The sequence below is a fragment of the Neomonachus schauinslandi genome, chromosome 14 (genome assembly GCF_002201575.2).
Source record: "Neomonachus schauinslandi chromosome 14, ASM220157v2, whole genome shotgun sequence".
Classification (NCBI taxonomy): Eukaryota; Metazoa; Chordata; class Mammalia; order Carnivora; family Phocidae; genus Neomonachus; species Neomonachus schauinslandi.
Window position 1 is genome coordinate 65,449,006 of NC_058416.1, and position 16,393 is coordinate 65,465,398.

The following is a 16,393-nucleotide window of genomic DNA, read 5'->3' on the forward strand; positions in this document are numbered from 1 at the left end:
AATATGTGGTTATATAAAACTTTGTTTACTCTGTTTTTTGTTTTTGTTTTCTTAAATACAGATAACAAAAAATCTCAAGCTTCCGTCAGTGGTAAGAGTTCTTCCTGTTTGAATTAAAGTTTTATCCCAAGCTTGGGTTTGGGGCGGCAAGAATGCGATTGTGGATGCTGCCTGTGCCTGGGTTAAGCAGTTATTAGAGGACAAAGTTCACAGAAAGAAGAACTCTGGCTGGCCGTGAGAACTGCGAGCCACGCCCGACCCTCCTCCAAGCTTCCTCTTCCTGGCCGGCTGCAGTCAGAGAAGACCTCCCCTACCCATGTCACTCAAATACTGTTTTGGTCCAGCAAAAAGATGATTAAAAACTCCCACAATTATAGAGACATTATTTAAATTTTGAGCTCTCTGGAAAAGAATTATCGTGGTCTATTTATTCACTATAATAATCTGTAGTAGTATTTTTTAGAGAGTAGCTGTGAATTCACTTCCTCAAGTTACAAAGTTTCTTCGCAAGTTAAGAATTACCTTTTTTTTTATTTTTTATTTTAAGACTTTATCACATGGCAACTGTGTTGATTCAGCCCTGGTCTTGCTGACCGAGCTGCCAGTGAGGGGGGTTAGCTAATCCATGATGGCCATCTGAGCTGCTCTGTCAGGAAGGGAGCCAGCCTGGCGCGCTGTTTTTCTTACCACAGGCAGCACAGCTGTAAATGCTGGGTGCCCAGGCTTGCCTCGGCCGAGCTGGTTGCCCCTCTTTCCCCGCTGGGCTCTCAGCATGTGCAGGAATTATCAGCCAGCCAGGGCTAGGTGGGATAAAGAGCATGTGATGTGGCCAGGAAAATGTATGGGTTCTTGGCCTTGGATTGTAGGTTCCTTTGGCACCTGGTTGTGCGCAGGGTACGCTGGCTGGGCCTTACCTATCTATAGGTAGTCATTTGCCTTGAGTTTACACTGTTCTGACAAGAGCCTTGGGCTCCTTGTTCCAGGTCATGGCATTGCTCACTGAGCGGAGTCGGCTGCCTCCTGGCAGGCATCACTGTGCCTTGTGGCACTCTGTGGACCCTTTCCCCATCCCTCCTGCACACCTTAGCTTATTTTGGTGTGGTGTCCTGAGAATTCCTTAGCAGGGGTCCTGCACAGACTTAGCAGAGGTGGGCTTCTGGTGTACAAGGAGACTTGTAACTTCCCAAGAGAATATCTGTCTGTGCCTCCTCAGTTCTTTGGCCCACAGGGTCTTTCTTACCATGGAGAATGACCTGCTATCCTTTGTTGTCTTTGGGGTTCCCAGCTGGGTCTCACCCAGCAGGAGGAGTATACAGCCAGGAGGGATGGGGGCTGCTACATGCCTTCAAGGGCTTGTTTGTCCCTCAGCATTAGGACCCTGGCAGAGGCCAGGCTAGGGTTTGAGATGTGTTCCCTGCCCAGGAGGGCTCATGATCCAGGAGCAAAGACATACACACTGGCATTTGGGCTCCTGGGGTGTGATGGGCAATTGTGGGCCCAAAGGCTCCCATGACTCTGGCCATTCACCGCTTGGGGCTTTGAGGGAGTCGTGCCTGCAGGTGGGAGGAAGTGTGTGCTCTGTGAGGCCTCATAGCCTTCGGAGCCTTGCCGTTCAGCAGGCATTCGGCTGAGACGCTGTGCCCTTGTGTTCCCACAGACCCTATGAATGCGCTACAGAGCCTGACTGGTGGGCCCGCTGCGGGAGCAGCTGGAATCGGCATGCCTTCTCGGGGCCCAGGACAGTCTCTGGGCGGGATGGGTGGCCTTGGCACCATGGGGCAGCCGATGCCGCTCTCAGGGCAGCCACCCCCAGGCACCTCGGGGATGGCCCCCCACGGCATGGCCGTTGTATCTACAGCAGCACCACAGAGTGAGTACCATGCTTCTCCGAGAGCCTGCCACTTTCTTTGCAGGTGATGTGCATTTTATTCCTTTGCTTAGGATGGTATTGAGAAAAGCTTGGAGAAACTCCCAAGTAGCTCTGTCTTTTTATCTTTGTTGTGTATGGAGAGAAAAAGTTCCAAACCTTCTTCGGGCTATCAGAAGGGTTAAGTGACACCGAGGCCCTCCTCCCACCTCTGAGCAGGAGTGGAGGACTCAGAGGAGATTGGAGTAGTCTGGGACTCCATCCAAAGGGTTGTGTTTTGTAGTTGAAATAGACACAGTCATGTCTCAGGCTGTTGTCACCCACAAAGCAGTGCTGTCAGCACCCCACAGCGCCCAGAAGGCCCCCATCTCGGGAGCCATTCCTTCCAATGCTGCCCTTGCCCCGTGGCCAGGCTTCCCTTCCCTAAAGGAGGTACCTCGCCCTCTTTGCCCTTCTTTGCAGGACCCAGCCCCTTGGCCCCTCCATGCAGCTGCTCCAGCTGGGAGTATGTGGCGTGGGTCTCCCTCTTCTTTCCAGAGCCTGTCTTATTGGCCCTTTGATTTTCATAAGCAGTGATTCAGCACTCAGAGTGCACTTCAGTACTGAAAAGTGCTTTGGTACTTTTCTCCCCTTTGCATTTATTTTTTTGTATGTATTTTTTGAAATAGTCAAAGAGTCACAGGAAGTTGCAGAATGGCCATATAGAGTGCCCATGTGCCCTTCACCCACCTTCCCCGATGCTAACCTCTAAGTTTAAGTACATTGTCAAAACTGAGAAATGAACGTTGCGACGGTGCTGCCAACTCAGGTGGCCTTTTTTCAGACATTACCAGTTTTTACAAGCATTCTTGCTCACGAGCTGACGTGCGTATAGTTCCGTGAGATTTTATCACGTGTGGTATCACCACCACAATCAGCATGCAGGACTGTTCCATCACCAGTAGCAAGCTGTTGTGTTATCTCTTAATAATCCCACCCTCCTTCCAACTTCAAGTCCTCGCAACCACTGATCTCGTCCACGTTGCTATAATTATGTCACTTTGCAAATGTTACATCAGTGGAATCGCGCAATGTTTGACATTTTGAGACTGGCTTTTTTTCACTCAGTGTAATGCCTTCAAGATTCTCCAAGTTGCATCAGTAAATCGTTCCTGTTCGTTGCTGAATTGTATTCTATGGACGGGGTATACCATGGTTTACTTATCCATTCGCCCTTGAAGGACGTTGGGTTGTTTCCAGGTTTGGGCTGTTACAAATAAAGGTGCTGCGACCATGATTCATGTACAGGTTGTGATGTTTCGATGTATTTTTCTCACGCATTGCTCATAGTAACCCTCCGAAGAGGGCAGTGTCCCTGCGTCTGCTTTGCCCGCTAGAGCTGGGGTTAAGCCCGAGCACCCCCGTTCTTTGTGTTGAGTTTCCTGTGGGAGCGTCACTTTGCTCTTCGCAGAGGTCATGTGCAACCTCATGCCCACCCACTGCTGCACCGGAACCCTCCATCCCCAGGCATCCCCTTCCTTTTTGGATCATCATTCTCTTCTTACTGATGTCTTGCCATCTGACACTCATCTCTTCGCTTGATTGTTCATCTCCAGCTGTTGTGTCCCCTCTTCTCTAGTAGCATACCCGACACACGTGCGGGCCGGCTTATGGAAGGATGCCCAGGAGAAGTACCAGTTCTGGCTCTTTTTTTATGTTACGCTCTGGTTGAACCTTTTTTTTTTTTTTTTTTAAATCACAGACTTATATTTTATAATAAAAAATAGTTTTAAAGTGTATGAGTTTAGAATGCTACCATTATTTGCCTTGTGGTCTCACTCCTAACACTTTGTCAGTTCAGTGGCAAAGCTTGGGCATCCTGCCCACATCCTCCCCAATCTGACCTTGGCCCACATCCTGTTTTCAGCTTCTGAGGGACCTGGTCTTCTGTGTAGGTTGATGTGGGTTCTCTACTTTCATGTCCCACTGCTGCCTTTCAGAGTCCCTCCCTCTCTGCCTTGGCCCTCTTGCCTGCCTGGTCTAGCTGAAGTAGGTGTTGTGGCCCTTTGGGAATTTGTTACTCCCTTCTGACAGTTTCTCCAAATGCCACTGTGTGATTAAGGCAGCTTCAGGACAGGGCCTGGGTCAGAGGTTTTGCAAAGGTTCTTAAAGGATAGTCCAGGGCACGCTGTGATAGTCTCTGGGTGCCCTGGATCAGTCATGGAAACAAACCACTGACTATAGGTGAGGCCGGGGGCTTGAATACAGCATTAGAAGGGAGACTTACTTTTCACTCTACATTTCTGTTCCTCAGTGAATTTTATATCATGTGCCTATAAAACCAACTTTGAAAATAAGGCCTATTTCTGGCTCTTTGACAGACTGGATGCTGAGGAACTGTCCTCCTTCTAGACAACTAGATCCTAGCTGCATTGGATTGTTGGGCCAGCAGAAGGTAGGGCGATTTGCCTGCTGTGCCTTGGCCCACTGCAAGATTGGGGAAAGTAAGTCTGGCATCCCTCTGTCTAGTGGGATTTGTGCTGGGGCCTTTGACATCCCTAGCTCCCCCAGAAGCAAGGGCAGATTGGAGGACAGTGCCCCCAGTTTAGGCCTGTGGGAATTGCAGATTAAGGTCAAGCAGTGAGCACACAATCAAAGAGCAGCAGGCCTGAAAGAAAGCAGAGACACCATGAGGAGGAATAGAAACAATAAACAGATGTGGAGATGCCCAGGGACCACACACATAACCATTGTTAGCTATGGGCTTGGCCTGATTAAAGAAATCAAGGATGGAATTTCAAATGAACAGGCACTGTGATACCTGGTGGAGTGACCAAGCAGCTTTGAGAAGGAACCAAGTAGAACTTGTAGAAATGAGAAATGTGATTATTGAAACTAGAAAGTGGAAATGAATGAACAACAGATAAGATACAACTAAAGAAAGAATTTGTGGACTGGAGACAACATTTGAAGAAATGATCTAGAATGGAGCCCAGAGAAGGGGACATGGAAAATAGGAGGGTAAGAAATGCAGAGGATAAGGGGCACCTGGCTGGCTCAGGTCATGATCTCAGGATCATTAGATCAAGCCCCATGTCGGACTCCATGCTAGGCATGGAGTCTGCTTAAGAGTCTCTGTCCCTCCCCCCGCCCCCCAAAGAAATGCAGAGGATAAAATCAGAGTCTAACAACTAATGAAAGGACCAAGTGGAGAGAACAGAAGCACACTGGTATATGAGGAGATGGTGGCTAGAAAAGCCCCGTGGTCCCGTGCAGGATGAATAAGGCATCCATGCCTTAACCTATTTTGGGGGAAACCACAGAACACCAAAGGCCAGAGGAATATCTTAGAAATAGCCAGTTTCTAGAAAGGAGCAAGAAGTAGACTCAGTGGACTTGGTGATGGTGTCCAGAAGAGAGTAGGAGGTTGTCAGAGCCCTGGGGATAGAGCTGCTGACCACAGTTGTGTGCCAGCAAAACTCCCAAGGCTTCGGGGGAAGCAGACACTTTCAATAAACAAAGCCCAAGAGACCTTCACTAAAAGGTTTTTTATTTTTATTTATTTATTTAAAAAATTTTTTTTAAGATTTTCATTTTTTGTCAGAAAGAGAACACACAAGCAGGGATAGTGGCAGGCAGAGGGAGAAGCAGGTTCCCCGCTGAGCAGGGAGCCCGATGCAGGACTCAGTCCCCAGGACCTGGAGATCACAACCCGAGCCGAAGGCAGATGCCCAACCAACTGAGCCACCCAGGTGTCCCTAAAAGGTTTTTTATTTGCTCACCATTTCCTCTTACCTCTCAGACCATCCTTCCTGTGATGTCAGATGTAAAATGGGAGAAGAAACGTTTTTTTTTTATGTAAGGTAGCGAGCGTGTGTAAATCTAAACCAGTGATTCTCATCTATTTTGTACCCTGGGGGATATTTGGCAATGTTTGGAAACATTTTGGATGTTACAACTGTGGGGTTGCTCCTGGCATCTAGCGTAGAAGCCAGAGATGCTGCTAAACCTCTTAAGTGTGCAGGACAGCGCCCCACAACATAGAAGTGTCTATCCCAAAATATTCATTGGGACAAGGTTGAGAATCCTTGGTGGTTTATAAACAAAAATCACCTCTGTAAAATAATAATGCTCCCAGCTAACTATACAGACATGCTACATTCCAAGCACTATTTTGAGTGTTTTATCTATAACAGATTTTTAATTCTTAGTGTGTGTAGGTACTATTATTGTCTCTTTTCCACAGCTGAGGAGACTGAGGCACAGAGCAGTGACAGAGTTGGGATTTGAGTGCAGGCAGTCCGGGTCAGAGGCTGTACTCCAGCCATTATTTTGTCCTGCCCCCCCCCTTTTTTTTTTTTGAAGATTTTATTTATTTATTTGAGAGAGAAGGAATGAGACAGAGAGAGCACTCATGAGAGAGGGCGGGTCAGAGGGAGAAGCAGACTCCCCGCCTAGCTGGGAGTCCGATGTGGGACTCGATCCTAGGACTCCAGCATCATGACCTGAGCTGAAGGCAGTCACTTAACCAACTGAGCCACCCATGCACCCTGTCCTGCCCTTTTTTTTTATTTATTATTTTTTAAAGATTTTATTTATTTATTGGGGGGTGGAGCATGAGTGGGGAGGGAGGAGCAGAGGGAGAGGGAGAAGCAGACCCCCCGCTGAGCAGGGAGCCCGATGCGGGGCTCAATCCCAAGACCCCGAGATCATCACCTGAGCCAAAGGCAGACACTTAACCAACTGAGCCACCCAGGCGCCCCACTGTCCTGCCTCTTAATGTAAGTGTGCTATGTGGGTGTAAGAAGATAAACAGGGACCAAACTAAATAGAAGTCAGGAAGTGTATCCAAGGATAGATACCAGGTCTATCATGTGCATGTGGAACCTACTTTAAAAAACAGTGTTCTGAGGTTCTTGTATTTGGGAAAGAGATTAAAATATGGGTATATTTGGGGCGCCTGGGTGGCTCAGTCATTAAGCGTCCGCCTTCGGCTCAGGTCATGATCCCAGGGTCCTGGGATGGAGCCCCACATCCATCTCCCTGCTCAGCGGGAGGCCTGCTTCTATCTCTCCCACTCCCCCTGCTTGTGTTCCCTCTCTCACTGTCTCTCTCTCTCTGTCAAATAAATAAAGAAAATCTTTAAAAAATATATGGGTATATTTTATACTTTGGAAAGTTAAATATGCATGATGAAATTGAAAAAATAATTGCTTTAAAAAAGGAAAAGGAAAAAGAGAAAGTAATTGCCAAAACAATAGAAATAGTTTGTAAATCCCAAACCAGTAGGAAAAAGGGGAATAAGAAAAAACCAAAAATCCAAACGACATGCAAAACTCAGCTCAACCATCCAACAAAAATATAATCCAAAAGGCGCCTGGCTGGTTGTCGGTGGAGCGTGTAACTCTTAATCTCAAGGTTGTGGGTTCGAGCTCCGTATTGACTGTAGAGATTACTTGAAAATTAAATCTCTAAAAAAAAAAAAAACCACACGCACACATATATATACACATATATATAAAATTCAGAAAAGGAGGAAAAAATTTGTCAGTTCTATCTCAATAAAGCTGGAAAACAAAAAAATGGAGGGAAAGAAGCTTAGAAAAGGAAATAAGTTGAGAAATACAAGTAATCGCAGTATATGTGAGTAGACAGAACTTTCCTGCTAAAAGATAGGAAATGTGAGATTGAGTGTAAATGAAAGGCAACAGTACAGCTGTATTATCTTTACAAGAAACCCACCTAGAATATAAGATACGGAAAGATTTTAAAATGAAAGCTGTATCCGGCAGCTCCTCTTCTCAGTTATTGATAGTTACACAGACGACAGGGGATGCATTTAGCGAAGATTGGAACAGCATCATCATCTAGGCATGTGGATGGAACAAATATTCTTACAAGAATAAACCATAAAGCAAGCCTCAACACTCTCAGAGTAGTGCTGCCATACACACAGTATCTTCTCTCCGTCAAAGAGAAATCTGTAACAAAAAGATAAATTTAAAAATTCATACACCAGCAGAATGGCTAAAATAACACTCCCAAATGCTGGCAAGGATGAGAAGAAACTGGATCACTCATACAATGCTGGTGGGAATGTAAAATGGTTCAGCTTCTTTAAAAATTAAACATACAACTCTGCAGTTGCGCTCTTGGGCATCTATCCCAGAGACATGAAAATTTACAGTCCCACAGAAACCTGTACACGAATGTTCATGGCAGCATTATGATAGCCCAAATCTGCGATCACTTCCAAATGTCCTTTATGGTATGAATGGTTGAACAGAGATACCTGTACCATGGAATACAACTTGGCAGTGAAAAGGAAAGAGCTACTGATATTCATTACATCCTGGATGGTCTTCAGGGAATCATGCTAAATGAAAAAGCCAGTCATCTTATAGAGCCCCCACTTACATAACATTTTTGAAGTGACAAAATATTAGAAACAGAGGGCACCTTAGTGGTTCCCTGGGGTGCTGAAGGGGGTGACGCCAGGTGGTGCTGGGGGATCCCTGTGGTGTTGGAGCTGTTCAATAACTTGAGTCCAATAGTGGCTGAATCTACCCAGGTGAGGAAAATGTATAGAACTTTATACACACACCCACACATATGAGCGCACATTCTGATTGTGTTATGATGTTACAATTTGACAAAATGATACTGTCGGGGAAACTGGGCGAAGTGTGCAAAGGATCTCTCTGGATTATTTCCTTTTTTTAAATAACAAATTTACTGAAATATAATTCACATTCTTGTGGTTCACCCATTTAAAGTGCAACATTCAGTGATTTTTTTTTTTTTTAAAGATTTTATTTATTTGAGAGCGCGTGCACAAGCCAGGGGAGTGGCAGGCAGAGGGAGAGGGAGAAGCAGGCTCCCTGCTGAGCAGGGAGCCCCAGGCGGGGCTCAATCCCAGGACCCCGAGATCATGACCTGAGCCGAAGGGGGACGCTTAACCGACTGAGCCACCCAGGCGCCCCATGTTCAGTGATTTTTAAGCATATTCACAGAGTTGTGCAAGATTTGAACACCACAGTCAATTTTAGAACATTTTCATCACCCCAGAAGAAACTGAACCACAGAAAATCTTGTAAATGTTTGCTCATATCAGCATGATTCATAACCACCAAAAGGTGGAAAACAGTCCAGATGTCCATCAGCTGATGGGTGGTTAAACAAAATGTATCCAAATCTTGGAATACCGTTAGGCGATAAAGAGAAATGAAAGGCACGTGCAACAGGGGTGACCCTTGTAGATATTACTCTAAACAAAAGAAGCCAGTCACAAAGACCACATACTGTGAGATGCCACTGATAAGTGTCTATTATAGGCAACTGCATAGAGACAGAAAGTAGCCCAGTGGTTGCCAGAGGCTGGGCCTCTTGGCCATTGGAAAGACTTAGTGGGCCCTTTTCTCTCCTCTCTGTTGTGAGAGAGAAATTCCGAATAGTACGTTCCGTAATGAACACAGACGCTGCGGCCGGCGCCCCCGTGGGGCTCTCCTGACCGGGGCGCCGGCTTCCGGCGCCTGTGGGCGCTTCGGGCGCGTGCCCTCCGTCCCCGCGCGCCGCCGCGTGCTGCCGCGCGCCGCCGCGCCCCGCCTGACTCGCCGCTCTGCCTGCAGCCCAGCTGCAGCTCCAGCAGGTGGCGCTGCAGCAGCAGCAGCAGCAGTTCCAGCAGCAGCAGGTGGCGCTGCAGCAGCAGCAGCAGCAACAGCAGCAGCAGCAGCAGCAGCAGTTCCAGGCCCAGCAGAATGCCATGCAGCAGCAGTTCCAGGCGGTGGTGCAGCAGCAGCAGCAGCAGCTCCAGCAGCAGCAGCAGCAGCAGCAACACCTGATTAAATTGCATCATCAAAACCAGCAGCAGGTACTAGGTGCCCCGGCTCCCGTGCTCAGCCCCCCCCCCCCCCCCCCCCCCCCCCCCCCCCCGCCCGAACGCTGTGGTCCTGGAGCCCTGGACCCGCACCAGCCACAAGGCTGGGTCGGAGGCGGCCACAGCGCCTCCTGATGCCCGGTGCCCCGGCTTCCTCCGCTGGGGGCTTCCCGCAGAGCCCAGGATCAGGAGGAGAGAGAGGCCCCAACTTGTCAGGAGGGCACTGGGATGGCACGAGGAGGGCCTCTCTGTCAGGCTTGGTGTCTGGCCGCGGGCCTACTGTGTGCAGGGGGTGGGGGGCCCTGGATCCATGAAGGCTTCCGGGTGCAAGCGATTCGTGTAGGAGTTAACCGAAGCAAGAAGTGAGAAGAGCACGCCAAGGTGCAGGAATGCCTGAGCCGTCCTGTGAGCGTGTTTCTGTTGAGCACTTGCATGCCTCCAGTTTTGTCTCTGAGTGTTTTGGTGTCTGGACACAGCTCTGACCGGACCTCATCTCTCCCGCGGGGGAATGGCAGTGTCACATTAGAAGCTCTGCTTAGAAGAAACTGTTTTCTTCCTCCCGTGGTTGGCAGGCAGCATCTAGACGTATTAAGCATCCGTCGTCAGGTCTGCTCTTGGGTGAGGGAGGGAAGACCTGAGGGGACCTCTCCCACTTGCCCACCCTCCCCAGGCCTTGGCTTGCTGCCTCCATTTCCCAGCGGCCCCCCTCCTGGGTCTTGGAGGCCCCCTCCCCCAGAGCTGACTGTGGGCCTTAGTCCCACTTTTCCTCCTCATCCTGGATAGCGGATGTTGGCTGTCTTCCCAAGGCTCATGCTGCTGCCCACTCTAGTGACCAGACAAGCATCCCCGGGGAGGCCTCAGAGGTCGGCAGCCACCCGAGCGTTTACCCCCAGCTTCTGTGGAGCTGCACCTCCACGTAGCCCTTCCTAAAACCCTCTGGGTCCTTCCCTCGCACCTCCGCTCTCTCAGACTCAGGTGCAGCCAGCGTCCGATGGCCAGGGCACAGGCACACACCTGGCGTGTCCTCGGTGCCCTGTGAGGCAGCCCAGGCAGGCTCCCCGGGCCCAGAGGTGGGCGGGGTGACTGAGTACAGCTCCTTCTGCCCGTAGATACAGCAACAGCAGCAGCTACAGCGGATGGCACAGCTGCAGCTGCAGCAGCAGCAGCAACAGCAAGCTTTGCAGGCCCAGCCGCCGCTCCAGCAGCCGCCAATGCAGCAGCCGCAGCCTCCCCCCTCGCAGGCCCTGCCCCAGCAGCTGCAGCCCATGCACCACCCGCAGCACCACCAGCCGCCACCGCCACCGCAGCAGCCACCGGTTGCTCAGAACCAGCCATCGCAGCTCCCGCCGCAGTCACAGACCCAGCCTCTGGTGTCCCAGGCTCCGGCCCTCCCTGGACAGATGCTGTATGCCCAGCCACAGCTGAAGCTCGTGAGTACCCGTGGCCGGCAGCTGTTTCCGGGGCTCCGGGGCTAGGGCCAGCGTGTCCTCTTCCAGCACTGGGACGCGGGTGGCTCTTCCCCGTGCCGGCCTCTGCACCCAGCTTGGCAAGGGAGTGTGTGTTCCAAGAGCTGCTGTACCCCGCACGGAGGCGTCCCTGCTGCTGGGCAGCAGTGTTCTTCCGAGCAGCCTGCCTGATTCCGGCAGCGGCCGTGGCGTTATAAGACTTGGTGATCAGGTGGTCAGCAGCACGCATGTTCCCGCTGTGAGGGAGGGTGTGCGGCCTCCCTGAGAGTCCACAGTGGTTTGCTAACTGCTCAGAGTTACGTTCTGCGCAAAGATCCCTGTCATTACCATATTTGTGAGGAAGGGTATTAACAGAAAATAGCGTTACTGTCGGTCTTATAAAGCAAATACAGTCAGTGACATTTATACAGAGGACACAATATTGGCGTCAAGTCAGGGGGAGCTGTGTCAAGGGGCCGTTTTAATAGTTTTTTTCAGCTCATTTCCTTGGTTTTCGTGGACTTTGCTGTTTTTGATTCATTGAGTGGGGTGGGGCTGGGCCATGCTTGGACTGAGTGGCGGGTAAATGGGAGGCCCATGGGGCCAGGCTGGAAGGCTGGGGCGGGTCGTGAGAAGCAAGGTATGGTCACACCTCTCACCTGGGGACCAGTCCTGGTTTCATTTGAGGAGTAGGGGCTTTAAATGGGGCTCTTGAAGACCATCAGTGTGCTTGGCCTAGAAGTCGAGCAGGCTGGGCTTTGCACTTGGCCTTGGGAACCATCGCTTTGTTTGCAGCAGTAGATGGTAGGGGTGGCTGTACGGTGACACCCCAGTGGGAGGGCCATGCTGCTCATCGTAGTCAGGGGAGGTGGGGCTCGGCTCAGAGCCAGGCTGGGATGGGACACTTCTAATGAGATATGGGTAAGGTCAGCAAGATGACATCAGAGCTAGTGAAGTCACGACGATCCCGTCCCTTCTCCTGAAAATCTTCAAGATTCAGAGCTCCCGCAGAGGTAGTGTCCAGATCGCATTCTCCCGTCCTGTCTCAGGTGCGAACTCCGATGGTGGTGCAGCAGCCGCAGGTGCAGCCCCAGGTGCAGCAGGTGCAGCCCCAGGTGCAGCAGCAGACGGCGGTACCGACGGCACAGGCCTCCCAGATCGTGGGCTCCGGAGTGCAGGTGAGGGCCTTCGCGGCCAAGGGCTTCCATAGTTGCTGGCAGGTGCCTGTCCACCTGTGCGTGGAGCTGGATGTCAGGCACCCTCCGGTGAGGGGCCTGGTTGGATCAGGGGCAGTCTGGGAGCCAGTCCTGGGGGTCCTCGAGCTGGCCAGCTCGCCTTGGTCCTATCGGAGCCCGCCCACCTCTCTTCAGACACCCTCCATCTTCCCCCTTTCCTCCTTCTCTGAGAACACATGTGGGAGAGGGTAGCGCTGGGGTCTCAGCCTCGCCTTGGCTCGGAGCACAGGGCTGGCGGGCGGTGCACAGTAGCACTCTGGGAACGGAAGAGCACCAGCAGACCGCACAGGCTTGTGCTGCGGCCGCTCGCCGGCTGGCTGCCAGGGCTGGCCCTCTGTGCAGAGACGTGTAGCTGAGGCCCTCCATGCCCACCCTCTGCGTACTGGATGTTGATGGGGCAGAGTAGGCCTTGCCCGGCCTTTCCCAGTAGCGGCCAGATTCTTGTTGGTGTTTGGGGTTAGGGATCGGGCCTTGTGATTTTTCCACAGGCCCCCCCCCCACCTCCTGCTGGTGCCGAGGAGGGGAGACATCTAGTCAGTCAGTGTTACTTTACACTGAGTGCTTATGAATGTATTCTACTGTCCTTAATTACTGTCTTGTTCTTGGACCCTGAAATGCTTTCCAGTTTTTTGCGGTTACTGATAACGTGTGTCCTGATGCATGGCCAGGTTCTGGTGGTTCTGTGAGAAAAGTGCTGGGGGCAGGGGGCCCGAGCACACAGTCCTCCATGCCTCGTCTCTCAGGTCTGCCCTCCCAGACAGAGCAGAAGAGAGGCACCCTGTCACGCTCACCAGTGCTGTGAGCCTGATGGGTGACTACAGCTCTCAAGCTGGGGTAAAGGTTAGTATTTTGGTGTTCCAGGAAAATCAGTGAGCCCTGAGCCCAGGCTCTGCTTTATCTGACATAACTTGTGTAAATGAAAAGTGATGTCATCATCACCCATTGTGGGATTTACTAGAACATGACAAGAGAACTGCACTAAACTTCCTTTTCTCCCCTTTTCTCCCCTAAACTTTACCTGTGACTGAAGATAAATCCAGAACAGAATGTGTCTCCATTTCCAAAAATGCCTAGGCTTTTGTCTCTTAACCTTCTATTCTGTTAGTATATGGAAATTTAACTACAGTTCTCAAGTTACAGGGACTTGTCCTCCAAGGCACACTTCCCTGATGTGTGTGCAGGTAACCCGGCTGCTGTACAGTGATCTTGCACTGAGCCTTGTTGCACTACTCGGACCTAGGTCTCCTCTTCCCCAGGCCCTGTTGCCTGGTGACCTGCGGGGGAGCAGTCCTGTAGCCTGCAGGGTGGACTTTGAATCCTTTCTGGGTAGATGGGTGTTGGGAGTAGTGAGCATAGCTGCTCGTGAGAATGAATGCGAGGAGTTGCTGGTTGTTGGCTATGCGGCTCGTGTGATCCAGTAAACACTACCGATGTGTTTTCCGTTAGGATTTGTGATTAAAAGAAAATAAACTTTCCCTCTCAGGAGGTCTCAGTTACAAGAAAAACAGTCAGTAGCAGATTAGATTTAAGCTTTTCATTCCTTATTACTTTTATTTTTTCCTGAAAAAAGTCTCCACCTCTCTCATACCACCTGACTGACTTTTCAAGGCCTTTCTTCCTCTGGAAGGGGTGCTTTTGAGTTGCCAGCAGGAGCTCCTCTGAAGGCAGCGCTGGTTGTAAATGGACCACTGTTCACCATTGCCCCAGCTGAGCACAGGCCAGAGAGCCAGTCCCAGGGACACTTGCTTTCGGCCCCACGCTCAGTGCGGGCAGTGGGCCCTCCAGGGGAGGACAGGCGTGTTTCCCCGAGTACCCTGTGAGTGCTCACACACCCCACCAATGTCCCACTTTGTGTCTGACGGGCTGATGGGCTCTATGGGACTGTGCCCGAGTTTTGGCTGACACCGGGAGAGTGGCCTCCTGGCCTCCCACCCTGGCAGGTTTTTGTGTGGCTGTAGGAGCATCCCCTCCCCAGCCCAGCAGGTTGGCATCTTCCACTGCTTGTGTCACCCCCCAGTGCCCAGTTCATGTGACCAGTGGGTGTGAGTATAGAACACGCATGTGATGCCAGAGGCTTCTTGGAAGAGCAGGCCCTTGTCCTGCTTCAGAGCCCTGTCCCTGGCACACCTGCCGTAGGGACTGAATGGCCGTCCGTGCCGCCCTGGTCTCAGAGACCAGCTCACAAGCCTCCTGTGACAGAGGTTTTCGTTTGGGTTTTTCTCGGATCTACTTCCTTTCTGATCCTGGCCCTGCTGTTTTAGTTGGTTTCATCTTAACACTTGTGAGTGCATGCAGACCCTGCTCTCCAGGGACCAGGTGCAGGCTCTATTCCCCGACTCGGAGCCCAGAGCTAGGGTGCCAAGGCCACGGGAGACCACCGGGTTCCCATCAACACAAGCCAGGCCCAGACTTACAGCTGTGCTCAGCCTGCCTTGCCACCTTTATGCTCCTAGAAGTGTATGTGGATGAGGAGAGCAGTTCCAGAGCATGCTGGAGTTCTGGAGTCTGCAGTCATCTTGTATGCTTAGAACAGACCTGACTTGCATCCTTATAGAGGTGTACCTGGGAGGTACAGAGTGCCAGGCTTCCCTTGCCTGCCCTGCCGTGATTGTCCTTACAGAAGGAAACCAGTTCCCTGAAAGCCTGAGGAGAGGAGGATGGTTTGAGTTCAGGCCCTCAGAGGCATTTTGATCAGGCACTTTGACTCCTAAGAAGGAAAGATGCTACGAGCCAGCTTATGTGGACTCTTCTGTTTTAATGATGGTCAACTTCTCATAGTGACTCTGGTGGAGTGCTCTCTTTCAGAGTCTGTCCCCAGAGCCTAGTCTCCCAGAACCACCCCCATGGCCCATGAGGTTGGGCCCTGAGGGCTCTGTGGGCCCATCAGCAGATCAGAGGTTTGTTGAAGGAGTGCAGCCATCAGGACAGAGAGGGTCTGGAGGCAGCATTCATGGAAGCTCCAGTGGACTCTTGATGCCTACACAGGCCTCAGTGTTGTGGGCTGGGACATTTAGGCCAGGCTGCCCCGAGCCCCAAACACCCCTCACCCATGGGCGCTCCCTGTCTCAGAGGTGGCACACCCCTCTCCACTCACCCACGCACTGTGTTTCTTTGGTGGGATCACTTTGTTTTCCCTCTGACCTCAAGATGATCACCACAGCCTTGGCCTGAGATGGGGTGCAAGTAGGAGCCCAGTTCCTGCCCACCACCCCCCAGCTGCTGCCCAGTCAAGCTCTACCCCTTTGGGCAGATAGCCCTCAGCACAGGTATTTATGGGGCAGCACCCAAGCGCTCCCGGAAAGCTTGGGGTCCTCTGAAGAGGACCACCTTTGTGAGGCACATTGTAATCACCGGTGACTTCCTTCACTGTGATTCTCAGCGTGACAGACCAACCTCACATGAGCCAAACCCAGCTTGTGTTTCTTGAGTGTATATGAATAAATACCTGGGTTTATTTTCATTTCAGTATTTTGGATAGTTCTAGTTATTTTCATTTGCTGGAGAAGATGGGAGCTAACTTTCTTTTGAAAAAGTTGAATGTTTTAGGGGCGCCTGGCTGGCTCCTGTTGGTAGAGCATGTGACTCTTGATCTCAGGGTCATGAGTTCAAGCCCTACGTTGGGGGTAGAGTTTACTTTTTAAAAAAATTTTAAAAGTTTAGCGTTCTGAATAGTTATGGTGGTGTCTTTTTTGTGGTAAAATGAAATTGAAGGTAAGCGGAGCTGTGCTGTCGATACTATATAACTATCAGCCATATGTAGGTATTTACATTTAAATTAGTTAAAATTACACAAAACTAAAAATTCAGTTCCTTAAGTTGAAGTTCAGTTACATATCAAGTGCCCAGGGGCGCCATGGGGAAGCCAGTGGCTCCTATACAGGACGGCACAAATTATAGAGCAAGTCAGTCTGTCGTGGTGGAAAGTTCTGTAGCACTGTGCTGTTCTAGAGTTTACTGTGTGGAGTGTAGAAGTTACTACATGCGCTCCTTT

General features: G+C 50.8%; 1 protein-coding gene across 3 annotated transcripts in view; it reads left to right on the forward strand.

The window, feature by feature from the left end:
* The window catches only part of MED15 (mediator complex subunit 15), a 62,305-nt gene that overhangs the window by 38,738 nt on the left and 7,174 nt on the right, over positions 1 to 16,393 (forward strand). Inside the window, exons 4-8 of one of the 3 annotated variants that reach the window (XM_044920873.1) lie at positions 62 to 91; positions 1,658 to 1,870; positions 9,475 to 9,716; positions 10,832 to 11,152; positions 12,217 to 12,351. In XM_044920873.1, the coding sequence (XP_044776808.1) occupies positions 62 to 91; positions 1,658 to 1,870; positions 9,475 to 9,716; positions 10,832 to 11,152; positions 12,217 to 12,351 (941 nt within the window). The remainder of the gene's footprint in view (positions 1 to 61; positions 92 to 1,657; positions 1,871 to 9,474; positions 9,717 to 10,831; positions 11,153 to 12,216; positions 12,352 to 16,393) is intronic. The other 2 variants (XM_021687886.1, XM_044920874.1) reach the window with 2 other exon arrangements.